This window comes from Neopelma chrysocephalum, unplaced genomic scaffold, assembly GCF_003984885.1.
Source record: "Neopelma chrysocephalum unplaced genomic scaffold, ASM398488v2 Primary Assembly neopelma1_70, whole genome shotgun sequence".
NCBI lineage: Eukaryota > Metazoa > Chordata > Aves > Passeriformes > Pipridae > Neopelma > Neopelma chrysocephalum.
Genome location: NW_020897730.1, coordinates 3970823 through 3992873, shown reverse-complemented (window position 1 = coordinate 3992873; position 22051 = coordinate 3970823). Strand labels below are relative to the sequence as shown.

The window sequence follows — 22051 nt, the reverse complement described above, 5'->3', positions numbered from 1 at the left end:
TTAACTACAGGCCACACTTAGCTAAATAACTGCACCAAAGAACATAAAATATTTAATGGTTTGGAAAAACAAGCTATTTAACAATGAAACCAAGGTGAAAGACCGACTCCTTGCAGCCCCAAATTCTGATTGCCTTGGCAGTCTCTGCCCAGGCTAGTCTTGGTAAGCCAAGAAATGTAACTGCCTGTAGTCTACAAAGCCAAAGAGATGAATTTTTTAATCCTATAAGCAACTGAAGCGGGAAATTATTACGATGTTTGATTTACAGAGAGGAGAACATTGATGGTGCATTACTAAATGAATGCTCAGATTTCTGGGGCAGCTGAGTATTTGCTTATTGATTTTTTTAAACACACCTAGATAGTTTCGCTTGGTACAGCATTGCTCTAAACTACTATAAAAATCAATTATTTTTCTCAAAGACATTTGTATGTCATGTAGAAGCAAAAAACAAGATTAAAGTGTTTTAAGTCCTTAAATCCATTCTGCTTATCTATGCACGTCAAACTGTTCTGTGGTGCTCTACAGGATTTTTCAGTACTTGAGAAAGATGAGGAAGTAAATGCTGCTAAGCCTAATTAAAAAAATGCAAATGATTTTGCTAGACAAAGATGTCAAGTGAAAATATTCCATAGCAGTGACTGAGAGAATGATTGGATGCAAGTTCCAGCTGCTCCAGCTCTCTCTGGTGTCTGAATGAGCAGGTATTACCAAAGCATAAGTGTATCTATCAGCTGGATAGAAAGAGTAAATTGTGTAGTATACAACTAGACTTGAGGTGTCAGATCAGAAGCTGAAACAGCAATATCTGGAACAGTGAATTTGGGGGTTTTTTTGTTTGGTTGATTTTTTTTTTTAAACTGAGCTGGTTTCTTTCTTACTTGCCTCTACAATATCTTCCCCCTCATTTCCTTTTTAAGTATGTTAGTGTGCATAATAGTTCAGATCATGTATCTGGTTTTTGTACTGTTTTTCACACAGAAGGGCAGGTCTGCTGTGTCTTGCTGTCCCTTGGGCTTAGGTGCCTTTATTCTGGACTACAGAAGCAGAAGAAGCCTCTCCTGATAAATCTCTAATCAAAGCCTTCCGTGAAAGGATTTCAGGACTGGATCCAATGGATCAGAAACTGTTGTCTCTAGATTGAAAACAGGCCCCTTTTCTCCTCTGGTTAGTGACATCCTTCTACAGTAAAAGCACATAATTCTGTAAGTTCTCTCTGCTTTTGAGAGAATTAAGAAAGGAAAACAGGTCTGATGATGGGTTTTGACTGAGCTCAGTCGTATGATAAATGTACATCAATATAGACATTAAGAATGAAAATCAAGATTGTAAAATCTAACTGATCTGGATAATTTCCTCAACTCTTCCTTTCCCTCACCAGGTCCGTCCTGGCCCCAGTGCTTCTTCTTTCTTCCTGGGTCATAAAATTAATTTTTAAACCAAGACCATTGTGTTTTCTCCCCTTGAAAAGGAATGTTTCATTCTTCCCTTCACAGTATTTGCATTCAGTACACAAAAGATCCAGCTACAGCTAACCACTGTTACAAGCAACAGCAAATTACAGTTTTGTAATGGACACGGTTTGCTGACAGCATTTTTACCTCCATACACTTTATTGTCAATGTCTACTAGTCACCCTCTAGAAATCTCTTGATTAACTTTAGGTACAAATAAATAAATCCAATTATTCTATGACTGAACCAGTTCGTTCTTCAGAGATTTTTTTCTCACATAAAACAAACTCTTAGAACAAACTAGTTAGTGGTTTCCACTGCAATTCAGAAGATTTAGAACTGAGTTCACAATACATGGCAGAGCCTCTAAATTCAGCAACTCATAGTCTCTACACAGAGCCTTAAATCTACTAACCTAAATTAGTTCAGCTACACAAAAGCCAATGAAGATAAGAAAGAAACCGGTAGGAAAACAACAACATGGAAGCACAAAACCAGAAATGGCAGTGCCAGGCTTGTCAGAGCTGTGGATTATCCCAGAGCAGCAGGAATGTCCTCTGCTCTGTGCATCCCCTTTTAACAGCAGGCTTCAAATAAAAGTCTAATTGCCCAGCTTCACCATCTCAGTTGTTCACTGAGGGCTTTTTTCATGCTGTGGCTCACCAACCTCTCCTTTCATAACTTCTGACTAAAGTCCTATAATAAAGATAACATATGGTTGCCAATGATGGCTTCAGTAATTTTAAATGAAACCTTTTGGGACTGACCTCTGTTTCTGCTGAAGGAGACTTGCATAGCATCTGACTGCTCATGCATGCTCTACAAATTGCAGGGCAGCTCTGCCCCAGCTGTTAGACAGATTATAAATAGGTAGAGCTCTGAAGCAGCAAGATTACTTAAAAATGGAGAAACAGTACATGTTCTTCCTTCTGCTTATGAATTGTTCTGGAAAAAGCTGGTTTTCTGATTGGCCATGCGAATGCTGGGATTCAAAAAGCCTGCTTACCTATGTATTAACATCCTAAGATTAACTTTTCAGCATGTTGAGGTGTAAGCTCTGGCTGCCACTTTGCCCTCAGTAGACTGTTTATGAAAGTATGGCTCTGTCTAGTTTCTCTGTTTTATAGGGAAGGTTTTAGTTCACACGCTACTGGTACACTTAAAATTTCCCAGTTCCATCTATGTTCATAAAACCTATAGGAATTCTATCTCTTGAACCTCTGGCCTATTGTCAAATTAGATAGATAACATCCAGCAAGGTTGAATGTAATACAGATTGTCACATGGAGACCTTTACCATACGTACTCATAAGCTATGTCTTGACTGGAAATGAAAATCTAATCTCTAGTACGCAAAATGGGAGCTTTCTGCAGCATGTCAAGCACATCAGATACCAGATCCTCCAAACTGCAGAGGAGTCACAAGAACACTGGTGGGGCAGAAGCACCAGCTCCTCCTTCTCCCACTGTCAGCACTGGTGGCAACGCAGTCTCTCTGCTAATCAAAGCTACCCACCTTCCAGCCTTCTTTGTTCTTCTCACCTGCCTCCCACAGACCATCAGGCTTAAAATTTGGCTTGAAAAAGCTGAAGCCCAACACTCAATTTCCGCTGATGGAGCCTGTTGCTTTAGGAGGTTGTTTGACGTGGCTCTGCCAAGGCAGTGGACTCCTCTGTCTTTCTGTTTAAGCCTCTCAGAGCCATCGGGGGAGGCTCCGTTGCCAAATGTGTCCCTGAAAGAAGGGTGCCTGTAGGTCCATCTGCTTTTGCATAAATAGGGGATTACTTTGGTTTTGTCCTCTCGTTCTCTCTGCCTATTTTTAGAGGACTGCTTTGTGTTGGCATCCATTAAAAAAAAAGTGTCCTCTACGATACCACCATTTCAGAGCCCACAAATTTTTGAAAATGAAATCATGAATCACCGTGCCTACTGCGCTTGCAGAATGTGTTGTTCAGTAACATTAAAAAGATTCTTCAAGTCAGTTAAATTGGCATCTTAAATACATGCTCTCAAAACCCTAAATGCCACTGCATAATTAGAAAGAAAGCCTTAAATGAACTTTGAAATTTCCTTTTCCCCCACTTCTCAATTTGCACTCTCCTCAACTTGAATTTCCTTTTTCAGTTGAGCCTGGAATTATTTCTCTTGGTAAACAGGCAACCAGAAACTCTAATTACGCATCTTTACTGAAGCTGCAATCCTAGGCATTCTCTTGATTCTTTAAAAAAAAAAAATTAAACTAATTTAAATCTAATTCAGCTGGTTTGTCAAACCATTTTTATTCACACAAACCCAGAGCTGATTTGGGACAATGTTTTGCCTAACTACATGCAGTTTTTGACAGATTTAGGTCTTGCTCCTGTTGAGGTCTGATTTACTGAGTTCCAGAATCTAATATGAAATAGTAAAGATAAGTAATTTCCTCTCACAGAGGTCTTTAAGCACTTTGAGAGAACAAAAAAAATAAATAAGGGGGCAGGATGCATGTTGTATGGACAGCTGAAGTGGATATTTCAGTTCAAAGGGCATGTGAACATACCCTTTGTCTGTTCAAGGTCCTGCGTTCTGGAGAAGAAAACACCTATGGCAAAACACTCAACTGCAGTTAGGTACCAATGACAGAGGAAGCTACAAGTCTGTGCTAAGGGCAAAAGCTAAGCAGAAGAACTTCCAGCCCTGGTATGTTGAAGTTCTCACTGTTTTGGGACTTCTGTGTTTATCTGTGTAACAAACAAGTGCTCACTTTAGTTACTGGGAGCTCTGGTGCTGCAGCAGCAGCAGCCTGATCTGGAACAGAGGCAATTAGACAACTGCCTGGGGCAGACAGTTTCTGCACTCACTCAGGCCCACTCACAAATTTCTCAGCTATTTAAAGATATAACTGTGCAGTCACACACTAATGAAGAGGAAACAAGGATTATCTGTGCACGTGGCTTTCTTGTGCATAGTTTCATAATGCCTAACGTGTCATCTTCATTCAGCTTCATTCTGGTTTTATAGTGTGCTGTTTTAAAACACCTTCATGCAGAGCAGTGAGGCTTGTGACACCTTCATTATAAAGCATGCAAAGGAGAAGACACATTCCTATGGTTTCTGGTAGAGAAAGATCCCAGCTGTTCACTAACTGCTAGCTGAAATTTGTGGGTTTCAGGCAGTATTCTTTAGAGTGTTCTACCACCTTCTTTTTTTTTTTTTAGTCATTACTCTTATTTTGGCTCCTATTGCTCCACCTCTGAGAAGTTTTGGGAAGCAGGCAGGACTTTCTTTCTTCCCTTGCTATTGGATTAGGGTGCTGTCTTGGGATGGAAGAAAGTAACCAAGTAATTTCCCAGTGTTTCCCTTCCCTGAGCATAGGGATAAATGCCTACTAAGAAGGATGTGTTATAAGGATTGACATTTCCTTTTTGTGGAGATCTGCAATATTATAAGAAATAAGGAAACTCAAAATTATCAGTTGTTGCTTTTCTGTTGCAGATTGTTGTTTTTAGATTACAATTTCCTTTCCCCTACTGACTAAATTTTGGTGAATTATTTTCACTGCCACTGGCTGTCATACTTCTTTTTGGAGTAATTTGAAGTTATAACTAATATGCACAGTGCAAATTTTTAGTAGATAGGAGACTGGGAATGGTATAAGAAATGTAGTTCTCTCCTCCATGCACAGTAGAATTCAACCTTTTACATTCAAATGGTTAAATTCTTGAATTGGAATACGTCTTATATGAGGTGTTTAAAATAGCCTGATAGTGACTCAGAATAAAAAAAAAAAAGCTTTTGGAAGACAGAGCTAATTATCCATTAGCATTGGATGCAATGCTTGTCTCACATTAATTTCCACGCTTGCCAAAATGATTCTGGCAGAGGAACCAGCTGTGAAATGTAGAAATTAAAATATTAATTTGAAAGTACTAGATATGCCCTGTAGCTGCTTGCAAAAGGATTTACATGAATAGAAGTGTGAGGCAGCAGCATTACACAGGTGGGAGAATTTCTGTATCCCCTTTCCTCCTTCTCGCCCTGCTTCATTTGTTAAGCATGATGTCATATGCTATGGAATATCCCTTGGGTCAGCTGGGGTCTGCTGTCCCAGCTGTGTCACACCCTCCCAGCTTCTGTGCACCCCCAGAGAACTCACTGGTGGGGGCAGTACAAGAATGGAAAAGGCTTTGATGCTGTGCAAGCACTGCTCAGTAATAACAAAAGCACCTATGTAGTATCAACCCTGTGTTCAGCACAAATCCAAAACATAGCCCATACCAGCCACTGTGAAGAAAATTACCTCTAGCCCAGCACACAGAGTGATAACCTGAGGGTATGAAGCATCTCAGGCACTTCTGCACTACAATCTAAATAACTCACAAGGCTTCATGACAGGTATCCCTCAGCTGTACAGATCACCAAACTCAGATCAGGCTACTTCAAACCATCAAAAAATGCATTCTTGTCAAAGTAGGACCATGTCTACTGACAGTTTCTTTGCCCAAAAGGATGCAAAGCAGGTTGGGGAAACATCAACTTGAAATCAAGTCGTCCCAAGCCTTCCTTCTGTAGTGCAGTCCTTTACATGATTAGAGAGTGATAATTTCTGTCTCTAGCTGTGAGTGCACAAAGTATTTTTCATATTTTGCCTTGTATTTTCATTGGGACAGCCACAAAACACATTACTCCTTTCAGAGTCTATGTAAAAATCTCTCCCATGAGCTGCACAACTGCTATCTAACATGAGATGAGGTTTCCAACTGCTCTTCCCGCAGGCACTAATGGAGCGTTTCCAAAAGCAGACAACTCAGTATATCTTCTGTGAGTCACTCAAGTTCACGTAAATAAGGTCCTGGCATGACTTTCCTGTGTCTCCCCAGACCAGCCACAAGTCTTTTTTAGGTGCATCTTGTATGTTGTCAGAAGGACGTTATACTGCTCTCCCTTCAGCATTTTTAGCAGTAATCTGTCTGAAATTTAGTCCAAATTACTCTTCAGCAGGTGCTTATCTCAAATGACTTGGTGGATTTGTGGGTCTTGATATTTTAGAGACTATCCCTTAATGTCTGGGCTGCATTAATGAATCTTCCCGAGTTATCTCTTCATAATCCATTGCTTCAAAACCAGCTATGAATATTTTCTTCCCATTAAAGCTTATTCCTTTGGGTTTAGTGTAATTAATTGCCACTTATGACTTAAAGAAAATATTTCAATAAATATTTATGGCACATGCACCACCTACTTTCTCCAGTGCCCTGGACACTTAACATTTAACAAATTCCTATAAGCCTCAGGCTGTAATTCATTTTAGAGGGAGCCTGTGGTTATAACAGCAGCAAGCAGTCACAGATGTCCACTCTGGAGGCAGCACGAGAATCCCATTTATTGATAAAGCAGGCCATGGAGGCACTGAGAATATGCCAGAGTGAAATGCTGAAGAGGATACAGCTGCAATGCCATGCTTGATCCTCCCACTGTTTATTTATAGCTTTGTCAGAGTAAGGCTAAGCATCCACTTCTCTTAAACACAGATAGAAAACCACTGCAGTATGAGACTGTCACAGAGGGACAGGAAAGAAGATGGCGATCTAGACAGAAGATTAAAGAGTGTCCAAGTCTGAAGTGACAGGAAAGACAAGAAAATCTTTTGTCAGTCTTTCCTACTCTGAAATTCATGAGGCAGCTTTTGGCTGCTGTATGATATACATGTGTGGTAGTGAAAATACAACCTTTTAAGAGCATATTTAAATTCTGTCTTAATGTCAGCTCATATGTGAAGATATATTTTTCAGAGCCAAGTATGTACAAAAGCAAAAAGTGAAACATGTTTTACAGATTATACAAGTAATGCTTTCAGTGGCCTTCTAACTTGTGCTCAGTCTGCCTGCACTGGCTCCATAATGCAGAGAGCAATCGGTGAAGAGGAGGGGTTTTTATTTCTCTGTGCAAGCAAGAGAGGGGCTCTCTGGAAGGTACAATTCCTTACCACAGCAGCATGAACACCCACACATGCCTGAGAAAGGACTACAACTCAGTGCCACAATTTAGCCTGCAGCTGTTGATTCCTGCACCTTGTCAGGATGTAATTAAGGTACCATCAAGCTGAATAGGAAGATGGGACTTAAAACTAAAAATATCTCTAGTAATTATGGTTTAGATCTGGAAAGCAGCGGATGGATTTTGATTTCTGAAAGAGACAATGCTGTTCCTGAAGATGGTTGAGTAATTATGGAGTGAAAGGTAAAATAAACATCCTTGTAATTCTCTGTCTTTATGACATGGTGCTGAGGGTGTTCGTGCAATCTCATGATGGGGGGAAGATGTCTTAGTACCTAGGTCTGTCAATTTTATGCAGAAAAATAGGGCTTTGCTACATTTACTAGGAAATGTAAAACTTCATTCAAGCACAATAAAACAAAGCAACTGTTTCAGTTATGCATGGTCACTATTCAGGAAGACACATGGTTTTGTTTTAAAAAAAGCCAACAAAAAGATCTTCTTTGGGATTCAAGATTTCACTTTCATACTTGGCTGTATAAAGACCCTTGTTGACTACAGTCAATCCCAGGAAGAAACATCCTTTCTGAACTCCTGTAAGAGTAGATCTTCACACTTCAGTGAGGGCATGCTCTCATTCTTTGGACATTCTGGAGAACATACTGGATACAGAGGCCCTGACTAAGGGATAGAAGAAATTCTGGTGCTTAGATTTCAACACCCTGAGCCAGTGTCCGCACTATTAGCAAGTTATTTGGAAGTTATTCTAGTATCAAAGACTCATGTAAAATATGAATCTGTATATTTGTACCTAAATATCTAAATATATGTAGTGTCAAATCTTTAAAAAGACTTGGGTGAAAAAATGAATGAAAACCACTCATAATCTACTTTAATTCAAGTGAAAGCTGCTCTCCTTTTTGTCCTCAAAATATACCTTGCCAAGGATTTCTCCTTTCTGCATATGTTATCATTCAGTTTGAATTAATTTGTGGGAACTGTTTCCTGGATGTTTTTGTTCCGTCCATTGAGTGAGCACTGGCATTTATCTGACAATATGGTGAGATGATTCAAGGAAGAACTGGACAGAAAAAAACAATTTCTTAATTTCATAGTTACTTCTCTCTCTGAACTGACTTATTGCGTGTTTGTACAAATGCCAGGGCAGTAAAAGAGATGAAGTAGGGGCTGGAGGAGGAGGTGACGTCATGGAAACCCTCATTTGGCCAGCTCAAATTAGTGCATAATGGTATCTTTAACCTCCTCCTGAACCTGTTTACAAGCTTGATGGCTAAACTGCAATGAAAGTGATAATGCTTAAGTACCTGCCTAGGACAGCGAAGCCATGCAGTAGCAAAGTAAGCAGCCAGTTCTGAAATGCCATCTGCTATGATGGCAAAATGACATTATTCACTACATCAGTAAACAGAGGGATCATAGACAATGTGGTCCATAATCACATCACCTGTTTGCTTTGTTAACAATCGGGTTTATTTCTCACCAAGGCAACAGTCTTGTCTCTTCACTGATACAAGCATCGCTTCCCTTCCCTGAGAAGCTAAGGTTTGTTCCCCTGCACTCAACTGACCAGATTACAACCCTAAACTGTAACTCTTCCTCCTCCTGTGCTGCAGATGGATTAAGGTTTTTCCATGTGGCATAAGCCCACTCAGTGGCTGTTACTGTCTCCACTGTCCCCACTTCCCCAGTCATGTTGTCCTCCACTCTCCTTTGTGCTGCCACCAAGACTCATCAGACCACTTCAAGAAAAAGTGCAAATGGCCTGGGGTCACAAAAAAGTAGCCAACAATTAGATGAGAGGGTGTTTTACCATGACTGAATCTGACCGAAGTTTGGGCTGCTGTCCTTCTTTTCCTCTGCTCTGGCCATGTGTTCCTGCCGCTCCCTTGGGCCGGACCCGAGCCATATACAACTGCATGGCTGTGCATACAGCCTACATTGCCTGCACTCATGTAGGGAGCATTCTGGTGTGAGCATCCATGTAGTTACAGAGTAGGAGCACTTGCAAACAGAAAAGTTGCTGGACTATTTCAAGAATGTTTCAAAACTTTTAACACTTTATTGAAACTGTTCTTTCATCCATCTGCCCACAAAGCCAGATTTTTTTTTCAGCTTTAAGGAGATATAAAATAATTTTAAAATGAGTTTTAGAGCCCTTGTCACATTCTGATTCTTTAAAAAGTGTTATCTTGTTATGCTACAGTAAGAAATAAGCACTGTTTTTTATTGCTTTGTTTTACTTGAAAGGCAGATATTTTCTGCCTGCCTTATCTGTTGCTGCCATTTACTGGTATGAAGTGTTTCTGCTTCTCCAGGATACTTGACAGGAAGTTTGCAGCATTTCTGCCAGTCTGAAATCCATTGCCTCTCACACAAAAGCACACTGCTGGGGAAGGGAAGGGTCTGCTTTCCTAGATCAGTGGTTCTCAAGTGCAATTCCTCATCAGGCTGTGGAGTGGGAATGCCTGCCTCCCAGCCTGCGTGCTGGGACAAGATGGTCATGCAAAGAGCGATAAGGTGTGATGTCGCGTTTTGTGGGGAGATCATTTGAGTCTGGGTCGATTTTGAGAGAAAATTTTTTTTTTTTTCAATGTGAATATAATTTCTGATGGCTTTTCTATCTGTTGCTGGTCCACAGCATGACAGTCCAGAGAATTCCTGGAAAATTCACTGCTATACTTCAAGCATCTTGAGGCAAATGAATGCCAAATGTCTTGCAGGACTATAACATCATCTTTTTGTTTTGTTTTGTATCCTACTTTTTTCTGAATAACTATTATCATTAAGAATTCCTAAAAAACAATTAAGGTACATCTTTAGCAGTGTGGCAATACCACCATAATCATGGTAATACTGCAATGGTATTGCAAAGAAAAATGTTAAATCTTAGGAACTGCTAAGATAAAGTCATAAATGACATTTCTGTGTGCAAGATTAAGACTTTGCACTTTAGGAGAGTCCAATGCTAGAACAAACTATAAATCATCTAAGCAAGGAAGGTTTCTTAACTTGTACTAACATAAGCCAACCGCAAATTTTCAGCGCTGGTAATTAAATAATCTAGATCTTTGGAGGGAAAGTAGGGACAAAATATCTACCAGTTTTTTCTTTTCAAATAAGGTCTGCTTAAAAGCATGTCCAAAGCAGGAAACATTTGTTGTAGGTCCAGAGAAAGATAGCTGGCAATAGTGGAGTAAACAAAGGTATATATTTTTATGTGAAACCACATTTATTTCATGAGGTCTCTCCATGGGGTAATGTCACACAGATATTTTAATTACATTTATAAATCACTACAGGGAGCTTATGTCTCATGAATCCACATATTTTATTCTATTTGTTGGATTTTGATTGAGTTCTCATTCAGCAGAAACAAACAAAACAAGACTTCCATAATTAAACTACTTTTAAAATTTTTACTACCTAATTATATTAGCACGAAACTATGTAGTCTAATCTACAGTGGTAAACTGCTGCTAAACAGTACCACTGTTAACTGAATTAAGTTTAATGAAATGTTTAGCAATTAGTAAAATACCCTCTGAAGGGGAAAAACTGCTTCTAATATTGGTGTAGAAGAAATTCTTTGAGGTAGTTTAACCCGTTTGAGTGGACTGCATGGCAAAATCAGACAGGGTCACCTGAAGTAAGGAGGGTAGCAATGGCATAATCTTTCTATATAATATATAATGTAGTCTTTCTGTAACAAGTTATCTTTTCTTGGTAGCCCTGTCATATCAGAGATAGATATAATTTCCTCTAACATTCTATGAAAAATTAACAATAAAGTCAAAGCTCAACAGGTTTGAGCAAGTCGTAATTAATTTTTATATTATTATTTGGTGTAATCATTTCCTCTGAGAAAACAAGGCCATTTTTTAGGATATTAAATACTAAATAGTAAACTTAGGTGACTGTGGTCAATGTGTTCTGCCTTAAAAAAAAATCCCTCCTTACATCAAACAACAAGGACACCACTGATTATTTGCCTGATGAACCTGTTTTGGTTAAGAATGTATTCAGGATACTGTTCAAGTGACAAGATTTCAGCTGCAATTGAACAATGTTTGTACTTCCCAATGCTTGCGACCCTTTTGCTTGGGAGAACAATGGAGAATGGTTAAAGAGGAAACTGCTGTCTTTCTGGCTCTAGGAGTCTAGGAATTAGTACCAGTAGACATTACTCCTTAATATCCTCTCCCTCATTTCACTCAGCATCATCCCAAGTAGACACAGGAGTCTGTTTAGTTTCTCACCTTGTACCTTGAATGCCTGTTCAGTGAGCACACTATGACTATGTTGTGTATTTTGCTCCCTCTGACTTGTGGAAGCTGATAGTCCAGTGCTCAGTATGACAGTGAACTGAGCCCAATAACCTTTGACCATATTCCTCACTTTCAACTGCTGCAGTTACAGGTTGTGTCACTCCTGCTGCTCTCAAGCAGCTGCATCAACCCCAGGCAGGACACAAAGCCTCCAGTCACCACCACCATGGGATGAAGATTCTGTTTCTTGGCAGCAGGTGTCTGGGTTCTCAGTTAGAGCTGATATGTCCATGTCCTTGAGGGAATCCCAGCAAACTTCATGGGAGCCCCAGCTGGTCTTCAAGTTCTGTGCAGCACAAGCAGTGCTGGAAACCTTGTACCTGAGATAAAGCTGATCTTTTATAAAGTCCTTCTTTGCTCACTGAGACCAGGGAGTAGCATTCAAATAGGATTCTGAGTAAGGATCTGCTCTCCTGAGTCTTTCATCAAGTAAAAAACTATTAAAAACATAGCAATGTGTTTTCATCCAGTTTCATGTAGATAGTGTGTAAAGCAACATAACTCCTACTTCTTCATGCACATTGTTAACCAAAAGCTGTTCTTAATTGCATTATAACCAAAAATAATGAGATTTAAATTTAATTTCAAATGTAAAACAGCTCTGTTTGAGTTCTTTAGTAGCTACTCCACATCTAATATGGAAAGAGTTTTCCCTTTAATTGTGTCTCTATGCCTTCAGGAACATCAAGTAGCCTTTTAAACATCTGCTCTTTCCAACCTGCCACTTAACAAGTTATGGTTTGGAATAATTTTCTCTTTGTCTTATTTTTATCTCTTGTCAGTTGCAGATTATGAACCTAAAAAATACAGAAGGCCACAAAATCTGAAAGACAAATGTGGGGAAACCTCTGCAGTAATCTTTACTAATGTGCTCTGTATAGAAATCTCTATGTATTTTTAGTTCATATGTTTGCTTTTAAAAGAAAACTGGAAATTTCAGACACTTTTAATTTAACATGTGCTCTTGTCAGCCCCACATCCTACCCAAATAACTCTCAATGGACTTTTCTCCAGAGGAGATGACAGGGGTACTTACTGAGGCACAGTTGCTTTCCGACTTGTCTTCCAGAAAGCCAATTTGGCATGGTGTCCTCTGATTCTGCAGCCAGTAGTCTGTTGATTCTAGCAGACTGTTACTGCAGAGAATCTGTTAAAATAGTTCAAAAGAGTTAAAATAATTTAAAAATTCACTCAGTCCTACTGTGCTTTGGAGGCCTGAACTCTGTTGTTGTAACTCAAAGGAAATTTTGCGTACAAAATTTTGAGGGGGCAAGATGGACCCCTGTTTGGTTTGGACCCGTCGAGTTACTGCACCTTAAACCAAATTATTTATATATCCCCTAAAGTATTTCAGAACTGAAAGTCCTGAGACACTTGAAGGAGATGCCTAAACCCAATATTTTTACTGGAAAATATTGCTGTGAGTTTTGTTCTATGTTAAAGTCATAAACCTAAATGTTGGGAAAACTAATTATTTAATTATACCAGAGTGCACAAACTTGCAGCCTTTATGAACAACCGTATCTCTCTCCACAACAGATCAGTACTAGTCATTCTGCCAGCAGTCTCATTTCTGGGACTGCCAAGGCTCCTAACTCTTTCTTCTTAAACACTTTTTTCTGCTTTCTGAGAAGCTAAAGTACTTAAGATTTCTGTAATGAGTCCTGCGCTCAGTCAGTACCCTGAGATCAAAACTTTGCGTTTCATCTCTGTGTTGACTCAGTCCTGCAGACTGTGCCACGGGCTTTGCTCAGACAGAAAGGAAATGGGGCTACAGATATCTGTAGACTAGAAAGAGGCAAAGCCAGTTTTGCAAATCTGACGTTTAGATTGAACTGAATTCTTTACTTTCTGCCTCTGTATTAATATTCTTCCACGAAAAAGCAGGACCATTAGTATTAGGGACCATTAGTATTCGGGAACAACAGGGAAAAATTGCTGCAACATTGATGCTACTTACAGAACATTTTATATAGTTTATCATCTTCCCCAGGCAGCAAGTACAGAAGTTAAGGGAGCAAGTTAAGAAGTATGTTTGTGAAATAGAAGTATATTTTATTTGTACTTCTTGCAATTCTTGTATTACACGGAAATAGACTGTACTCTTGTTTTTACACTTTGATTTTAATAATATTTAAAAATATAAATTTGTTGCTATACCTGAGGAAAAAAATCTACCTACAGTGCTTTACCTTAGTGAAAGTTTTGCACTGTCACACATTTGTCCTGCTTACAGACAACTTGATCTGTAAGCCTAGATCCCTTCCTGAGGAGGAGAAGTGAGAAGAACTTGTGAGGCCTTCTCATTTCTCAGGGAAGATGAATGACCATGGAAAGCTGATCTGGCCAGCTGACACAATTTTCTAATACTCAGGGGCAATTCAGAGGTAAGCTTGTTACCACCCACAAACTAACCCACTCTAATTTTTATCGTTCTGGTAGAAAGCCAGTTAGGTAGTTAATACTTCACTCCCTGTATTATTCTATATTGATTCCTGAATAAAAGTCAGCAGAAGATGGATGAGGAGTTAATGGGGAACACCACAGTCCTGAGTTTGCCCTGCTTCAGTGCCCTTATTCGGTGCTTTCCACCTTTGTGGTGGTTGTTTCCTGGTACCCCAGCCCTGCTATGGGATTTCTTCCAGAGACCTTTTGAATACAAATTTAGGGTTCACAAAATACTGGGAAAAAGTACTGTGCCCAAAGACTTTGTTCTGAGAAAGAAAAAGGCTCATGAATGCTTCACATGAACACCAGCCTCTGTTTGGGGGCTGCTGGCTAATCTTGTTTACCAGTCGAATGACTCTGCACTCAATAAATTTTATAACCTCCTGTCTCAGTGCAAAAAGATTCCTGCCACCATAACCAACTCTGAGACTAGATGGGGAAATTATATACTCCATGTTCCAAAGAAGCAATTTCCTGTAAGTGTAATAACATGTTCATTTTTTAAATTTTCTCTTTTTTTTTAAAGCAAATCTTTCTAAATGTAGAAATATTGAAGCATTATGAACTAGTTGGTAAAATCTAGAATTAAGCATTTTTTTCTTCATTTCCAAAAATTACTATCCTCTGAGGCTTTTATGAAGACATATAGAACTGAACATATACAGACATGCACACATACACATATATATCTATATCTATATATCTATATGTGTATATCATATATGATTTCAGATTTCATTGGATTCTAGATATTCTCATCCTCAGGGGCTGAAGTTCTACCTCTTAAGACATAATTTTCATACATAGGAAATAGTTCTCTTTAGCTCAAATAGCTTTTACTGTAACAAGCAATCTTGTTTCATTTCCTTAAAAATCACAGTGAATTTGTCTTCAGCCTTAATCACTTTAGATCTTTCTTTCCCAAAACTCAGTTTCTCAGAAGGTGTGATAGGCAGAAATTTATCATCCAGAAACAAGCTGCAGAAATCCTGGGTACTGTTCTTTTTCTCGTAAGGACTTGGTGTCCATTTCAGAACAGCTATATCATAGCAGAAGTGTATTGTAGATGATAAAACCCATGAAATGATCTGTGTAGTCCACACTTCACCTGGTTTGTCTCCTGTGGGATGTTAAATGACCCTTGGCAGTTCCATCTTTCAGAGGATGTTTTTATCAGGAAGCAAATACTGGTAAGGCAGCAGCAAAAGAAATAACTCTCCTGAACAAATGTTTCAGTCAGGTCAGGTCATAGTTGCCAAGCTTGGGTCACACCAGGATGGTTTATAAGTTGCAAAGCTTTATATTGCATTTAATTTTTTGTATGCAGCTTTTCATAATAGACTTTCAAGTCAAGGGTAGAAATTATTACATGGAAGTTTTGGACAGCATGTGATTTTTAAGTAACCTCAAGGAAATGAACATTAGTATGATTATGTTTCCCCTGGGCCAGACTCTGCTCTCCTGTGCATAATCAGTTCTGCACACACGCTTGAGAGTGCATCCAGAAATAGGCATAACATTTTTAATACTGGAGGTTGGGGAAAATAATTTGCAGCATTTGGATTTGAAAAAGACAGGTGAGAAAAATAAAATCAGATATACTTGAGTCAACACAGTAGAAGTGGGCAGAGATCAGCAATCTAAGGAACACAAGGTGGCCCAAAGTCATCTGGAAAGCCTCCAGAAATTACCCAGAAAAGACAATGCTGTGGGAATGGGAGGCATGGGGGAACATGTGCAAGAGGCCTCCTTGCATATGGCCTGGTTTTACACATATTTGAATGGAACTCAGGAGATGGAAGGTGACATTTGAGTAAGCAGTGGTAGGAATGAGGGGTAAACTTTGGTTGAGTTTAAACTCCATGTTACAAAACACAAGTTCCTGCATTAGGATCGTTACAGACACATTACTGCTGAAAGCCTTCCCATTAGTACTTCTGTGAAGGAAGAATAATTTGGGCCACCCTGTAGTGCTGATCACAGTTAGGGTTCCACACACCTGCTGTGCAAAAATGCATGTATAGAAGCCATGTGAACTTTTGGGCACATTTCTTTGATAACAGACAGCATATTATCGTGGTCAAAGACAAACATACAGTAAAAGTGAATGTAATATTTCTTACAGCCCCTTGCTGTTGTAAGGCAATTCTCCTTGTTAAATAGGTTCATGTGTTTATATAAAGTGTGATTTGCACGTGCATTAGAACTTGCTGGGATATTCAAGCTTTTAAAGGAATATACTGAAGTCCTTATAGTAAAATAACGTATGACTGCAATGATCAAAAGTATATAAGCTTGAAAGAGTTGACCTAAATTAGCAGAGCTACATAATTAATCAAAAGCAGTGTGAGAACTGGTATTCCTCAGATCTCTACCAATACATTCCTATTGCCATTTTTGCATTTAAGCATAGGTTCAAAATATACTGAGGTGGTCTGCACCAAATCATAAGAAATCTAAGCCTGTAAAACTTCAGCTGTCAGTCTGCACTTCTGCACTTTTAAGGCAAACAGTATCACTTGCCAAAATTTCCTCCTCCTGTCTTGTACTTCTCTTCATTCTTATCTAATTAAGACAAGTTCAGGGCCAATCCCACTGACATATTGTTAGCATTTTGCTGAATTCAGCAAGGTTGCTTTTGGTTTGCAATGGTACAACCGAAAGCAGAACTTGATTCATTGACCATACTCGTGTGACAGCTGCACACACTGTACTGCCGCATATCTGGTTCGAAGCAGGATCATCACACTCAGAAAATAATTCAGGATGAATTTGCATCATGCACTAAATGTGAAATCAGCAGTAATTCATGGTTCTAAAAAAAGTTTTCCACTCTCATCTAGAGACTCAGCCGTCAGCATTACTCACTGTGTTGTGAATCAATGAACTAAATCAGCCTCTAGCAGAGTGTGGATCAGAAAAGTCACTCTTTCCCAGAGGAAAATACTGCATATGAGTTTAGTGTAACAGCTTCCTGCTCCCTGATTTAGATCATAAGACATTAAAATACACTAAATATCTATAACCGAGACAGCATTAAAAAAGCTCTGCTCCACAAATGAAACATCTGCGTCTTCATGACTGATCATCCTAATTGCTTTGGTTAATTACTACTCATCAAAAAAGACAGGAAAGTGGGACATACAGTGGGACATACAGAATAAAATGAGATATCAAGGGGCACATCTTCTGCATTCCTTCAGGTTCCGTGTCATATGGTTCCTGGCAGGAGCCATTCATGCCAAATACAATTACTCAAATCTGCAAGTTTAAACTGTTCCCTTGCAGCAGGAACCCACAGCATTTCAGTCCACCACCAATTACACATCTAACTTAAAAATCACTGTACCTAAGAGAGGCTAAAAGAGAATTCTTTATCCTTTTCCACACACAAAAAAAGAACACTAACACTTTTTGTGACAATGCTGTTAAGAAGCCCCAGATATCCTGCTGTTTGTCAGAAGTGTTGTCAGAAGCGAATCACTTATTTTAGTGTGCTGACAATCATAAAACTGACTCGTGTTACAATGAACAGTTCAAATTCATGGGATCAGAGACGTGAAGCAGCTCTCAATCATGTGGTAAAGCCCAGCCTTTAAAAGACAGTGATGTTTCTGAAGGTGACCAAGCAGGAGCATTTGTAAAGACAGTGATGGCACTTTTCAGTGCTGTGCCACTGTCCTTCACTCTTACATAAAGTAGACAACTCTGAGATTAAATGAAAATTTAAGATGTTCTCCCACATAGTAGATTTTCTATGTGAAGATTCCCATTACATTCAGCAGCCTTTTTAAAAATCATGTATTATTTTGCAAAAGAACCTTTTGATCAAATGAAATATTGACACTTTAGCCATGTTGAGGCGAGCTGGAGAAGCCCAGTCCCAGCATACATATCCACTTTACTGAGTTCTTTTTTTTCTATCAATGATATTATATCTACCAAAATTTCTGTGTGTGGTTTTCAGGATAAGGAAAATAAATCTTTAGCATCTACATGTTTTATCCTTCTCTCTCTTTACATACATAAACGTATATTGTTGTTAGTTTGAAAACAAACAAACAAAAAAATCCAAACCCAAAAGCAAAGTATTATTCTTACTAGTTAAAGAAGGAGGAGAAAAAAAGTAAGAATTATAGGAAAACTGAATGAACTGTAAAGGTTTATAACAAATGCTATCTTTTCAGCTCTAGAATTATGCCTGTGGGAGACAGTAGAGCTCTGAGGGTTATTGCAAAGTGAGAGGTGAAAGACAGCCTGTCCTCCTCAATAGTCTTTGGTAGTGCCCCCTTCCCTCTGCCATAGCATGGTTCTAGGGAGGAGGAATAAAAGGAAGCATCCATGGTCTTCACCTTTGTATTCTCAGTTGTACTGAAATTAGCTACATGCATAAAATAACATCTGAGCCCTCCTAATGACACACGTACACACACAGGTGCCATTTTCCCCCCACATGCTCTAAATTAAATAAGTACATATAAACTTGTTTTAAGGAAAGAGTAACAGCAGTGTATACCACCTCCTGTTGTAGAAACCCTTCCAGTCAGACACGAGGGAGGACAGAAAACCTGTTTCATAGACCAAGCAGACAGAAACTGCAAGATACCATAACAGCAACGATAATTTATTTTTCTGTATCAAGAACTTTACTTTTTAAGTATCACTTAAATTTTGTATTCCTCAATAAAGGCAAAAGCTAAAAAGCAAAGCTATGTATATATCTGACTTTGAATGTAATATAAACTTAGAAGTTACCTTCTTACATGCTGTGACAGAGCTTCCCAAACTGCTTGCAGAACTGTCTGTGCTGCTGCCTTGGCGCTCTGGGACTTCATGCATCAGTGAAGATTCAAAGTTGCTGAAGAACAAAAAAGAAACAAGCCCCCAAAAACCTTTCCAGTGACTCAGCTACATAAATAACTCCAATAATACCAAAACACAGTTCAGTAAAGAGATGTAACTTAGAATACAGGAAGCTGTCTATAGTCTCCTTGCTGATGTTACTAGTCTATTTATTGCTAATTTTCCCTTTTTGGGACATTCTCCTGAGCTTCATGCTTTGGATATAAAATAGCAGACTGATGTCATTCAAAGACTAGAGGATAGCATAAACTGCCTATAATCATATCTGTCTTGAATGACACTGTAAAAAGTGATACTAGCTTGTTTTCATAAGCAGACAGCTTGGAACAGCAAATGAAATACCTGTTGCATAAATTCAGCTTGGTAAACAACTGAAATATTTGCTGCATTTTTACCTGCTAGGATAGAAGTAAAGGGGTGGTGACTAAAAAGTAAAAAACACAACAGGAGAGCTAGAATTCTGTAATCCAGATGGAATTGCTTGATACATTGTGGGTTTAGAGCAGAGGTAAGTCGTGCTCATACTCTGTTTTGTGAGTCAGTTGTACACAACAAATATATTTGCTTTGGGACTATGCAGATGTGAAGTACAAAACCACAAAGACAAGTTCTCCAATCCAAGTTATTTGCACACACTGCAGGTACCACCCCTCATACTTTTCTTCTGGAATAGTCCAGGCCAGTCTTGTAAGATCTTCCTTCATATAATAATCATATTGTTGCAAGACCAGTGAAGCTTCTCCCTCCTTCACCACAGAGGGTTAAGGGGCTATTTCTCCAGAAAGGTACTAGGGAAAGAGTACCCTACATAATCAAGTTCTGTTTCCCAAATTGGGTCTCTGGAGCACTTTTAATCATTGCAAGTCATCTATGAGAGACTGTGGAGCATGTTGTGATAGACCATAATGAGTGACCAGCTTGCCATGGCTTGAGCAATGATCTTTCATCAGTTCCAATGGGACAACAGACCATGTGCAATTTCCTGGTACACTCAATTAAAACCTAAAATGCATTTTCATAAGCCACCAATACTGCAGCTTAAACCAATATGTTAAGAAGAGGCTACTTAGGCTACTGTCCCTTCCCCCCCCCCAAAACTACAGCCAAGCATCAGTAAGGCTACCTTTCTCTCAAAGATCCATGGATGTACATTTCACTTGATACTACTTAGGACTAGATATGAATATATCCATTACCACTGATAAGTAACTTTGTCAAAAAGAATTTTGCTGGTGTGTGTGGTGTTCTTCCATAATTATTTAAGAAAAGTATCTTGCTGCTATTAAAAGAGTGAATGAAAAATATAAAACTAACTTAGTGCTTATTAATTGCCAGCTGGGGGAAACTTTATGAATTGCATGTGAGGATTGAATACAGATGCAGAAGTGAGACCAGAGGGTTAACTGACTTCCCTTGAAAAGTGTGATACCACTTAATACTCTGGAAGATACCAGCATCCTTTGTATCTAGAAAAAGTACTTTTGCCTGTTTACAAAATTCTGCTTCATTGCTCAGTTGATAAACAGTAACATTTCTGGGCAGTGATTTCTCCGGCATTTGACAAAGCAAAATAACATTTTATTGGCCTTATACCAAGTTCTTTAACAGAATGAGGGACATTAAACATATTAAGTCAATTCTGGTTTTATATCTTCATTAAAAATAAGCACCTCATATTCAGAGGGTCAAATATTATATAAGTTAAGTATCCTCCTTGGTAAGTCCACATTTAGGTGCAGCCTCTGTAGTAGGTAAAACTCACTACTCCCAGCAGAAGCTGTGCCATGCCTCTTTTTATAAGATGCATCACTTCTGCAATCTGAAAGGAAATTATAGATCAGGCCTGACCTGTAGGTTGAAGTACAAAGCTCGTTGTTTTCTCCTGCTCTTCACTGAGAGGAAGACTGAGTGGCTTTGCCACTTCTTCTCCCTACAGGGAGCTGAGATGCTGACAATGACGATTTGCTCCCAGTTACACCGTGTGCAGGGAACTGAACTGCCAGTGCATGAAGTGCTGCTGAGTCTAAAAGCAACAAAGAGGATAGTTTGACCACTAACTGAAGGCCTTTTTTGGAACTTAATTAAACAGTACAAGTAGAATTAAAGTATAGCTGGAAGATATAGTTGAAGAGTCACGTTCTGGAGTACTAATAAATCCGTGCTATCTCTGGATGATACTCCAGTAATGGGTAGCACATGATATGTCCCACACAGAAGTAAAGCTCTCCTGCTGGTCATATGGGAAGTGAAATGATCTTTAAAATCTTCTTAATCCTTTCAAATCTGTGTTATTCTCAAAATAAGCCCACTTTTCATCTGCAAATATAGAAAATCTTGTTAAAAGTATGTGATGAGTGAAATAAATGTAGACTGCCATTAAATGTTTCCAAAGAGACAAGGTTCCATCTCGGACTGAAGTTCAGACAGGAAACACAACTGCCTTTGGTGTTACTGAAATCTGGTAAACCTCAATTCTCTTGTCAGCTATCCCAGTCCTCAGCCACGTCCAGCTGATTACCTGGAGCACAGGAAAAATCAGCAGCTGTGTTTCACAGGACAAGGGGCAATGCCCCTTGTATTTGTAACACTTTCAGGGCTTCTTTTTTTGTGTTAGGTTCATGTTTCCTGTGCTGCACCTGCAGAGCAGAACCCCTATTCTCCTGCTGCACTGCAGTTCAACACTCATTGTGCCAGTGATATGAACTCTAGGCTTCCACTGTTTGCAAACAGGTTCAAGCAGTCAGGCTTCACAGTCACTGAAAAGCAGAACTATTTTAACAAAGAAGTGTTAAAATAGCAGAGCTACATTCAGAAACAGTTTTAGACCCCACAGCCTTTTCCTCAGTGAGTTTATGGGTACGCAATTTCTAAAAGAAGTACAGAGAAACAAACACACTTCCCCACAGCTTGGCCACTACTGATGGTCAGTCAGCTACATGGTCACCTCTAGGTATCACACAAAGT

At 39.1% G+C, this 22051-nt stretch overlaps 1 protein-coding gene across 6 annotated transcripts in view; it reads right to left on the bottom strand.

Annotated features, from left to right (window-relative positions):
- The window catches only part of SPHKAP (SPHK1 interactor, AKAP domain containing), a 69616-nt gene that overhangs the window by 31482 nt on the left and 16083 nt on the right, over nt 1-22051 (bottom strand). For all 6 annotated transcript variants that reach the window (XR_003534715.1, XM_027686056.1, XM_027686055.1 and 3 more), the window contains exons 2-3: nt 18980-19082; nt 12813-12923 (exon numbers count right to left, since the gene is read on the bottom strand). Coding sequence is in view for 5 of the 6 variants with exons in the window: in XM_027686056.1 (XP_027541857.1) it covers nt 12813-12923; nt 18980-19082 (214 nt within the window). In the remaining variant the exon portion in view is untranslated. The remainder of the gene's footprint in view (nt 1-12812; nt 12924-18979; nt 19083-22051) is intronic.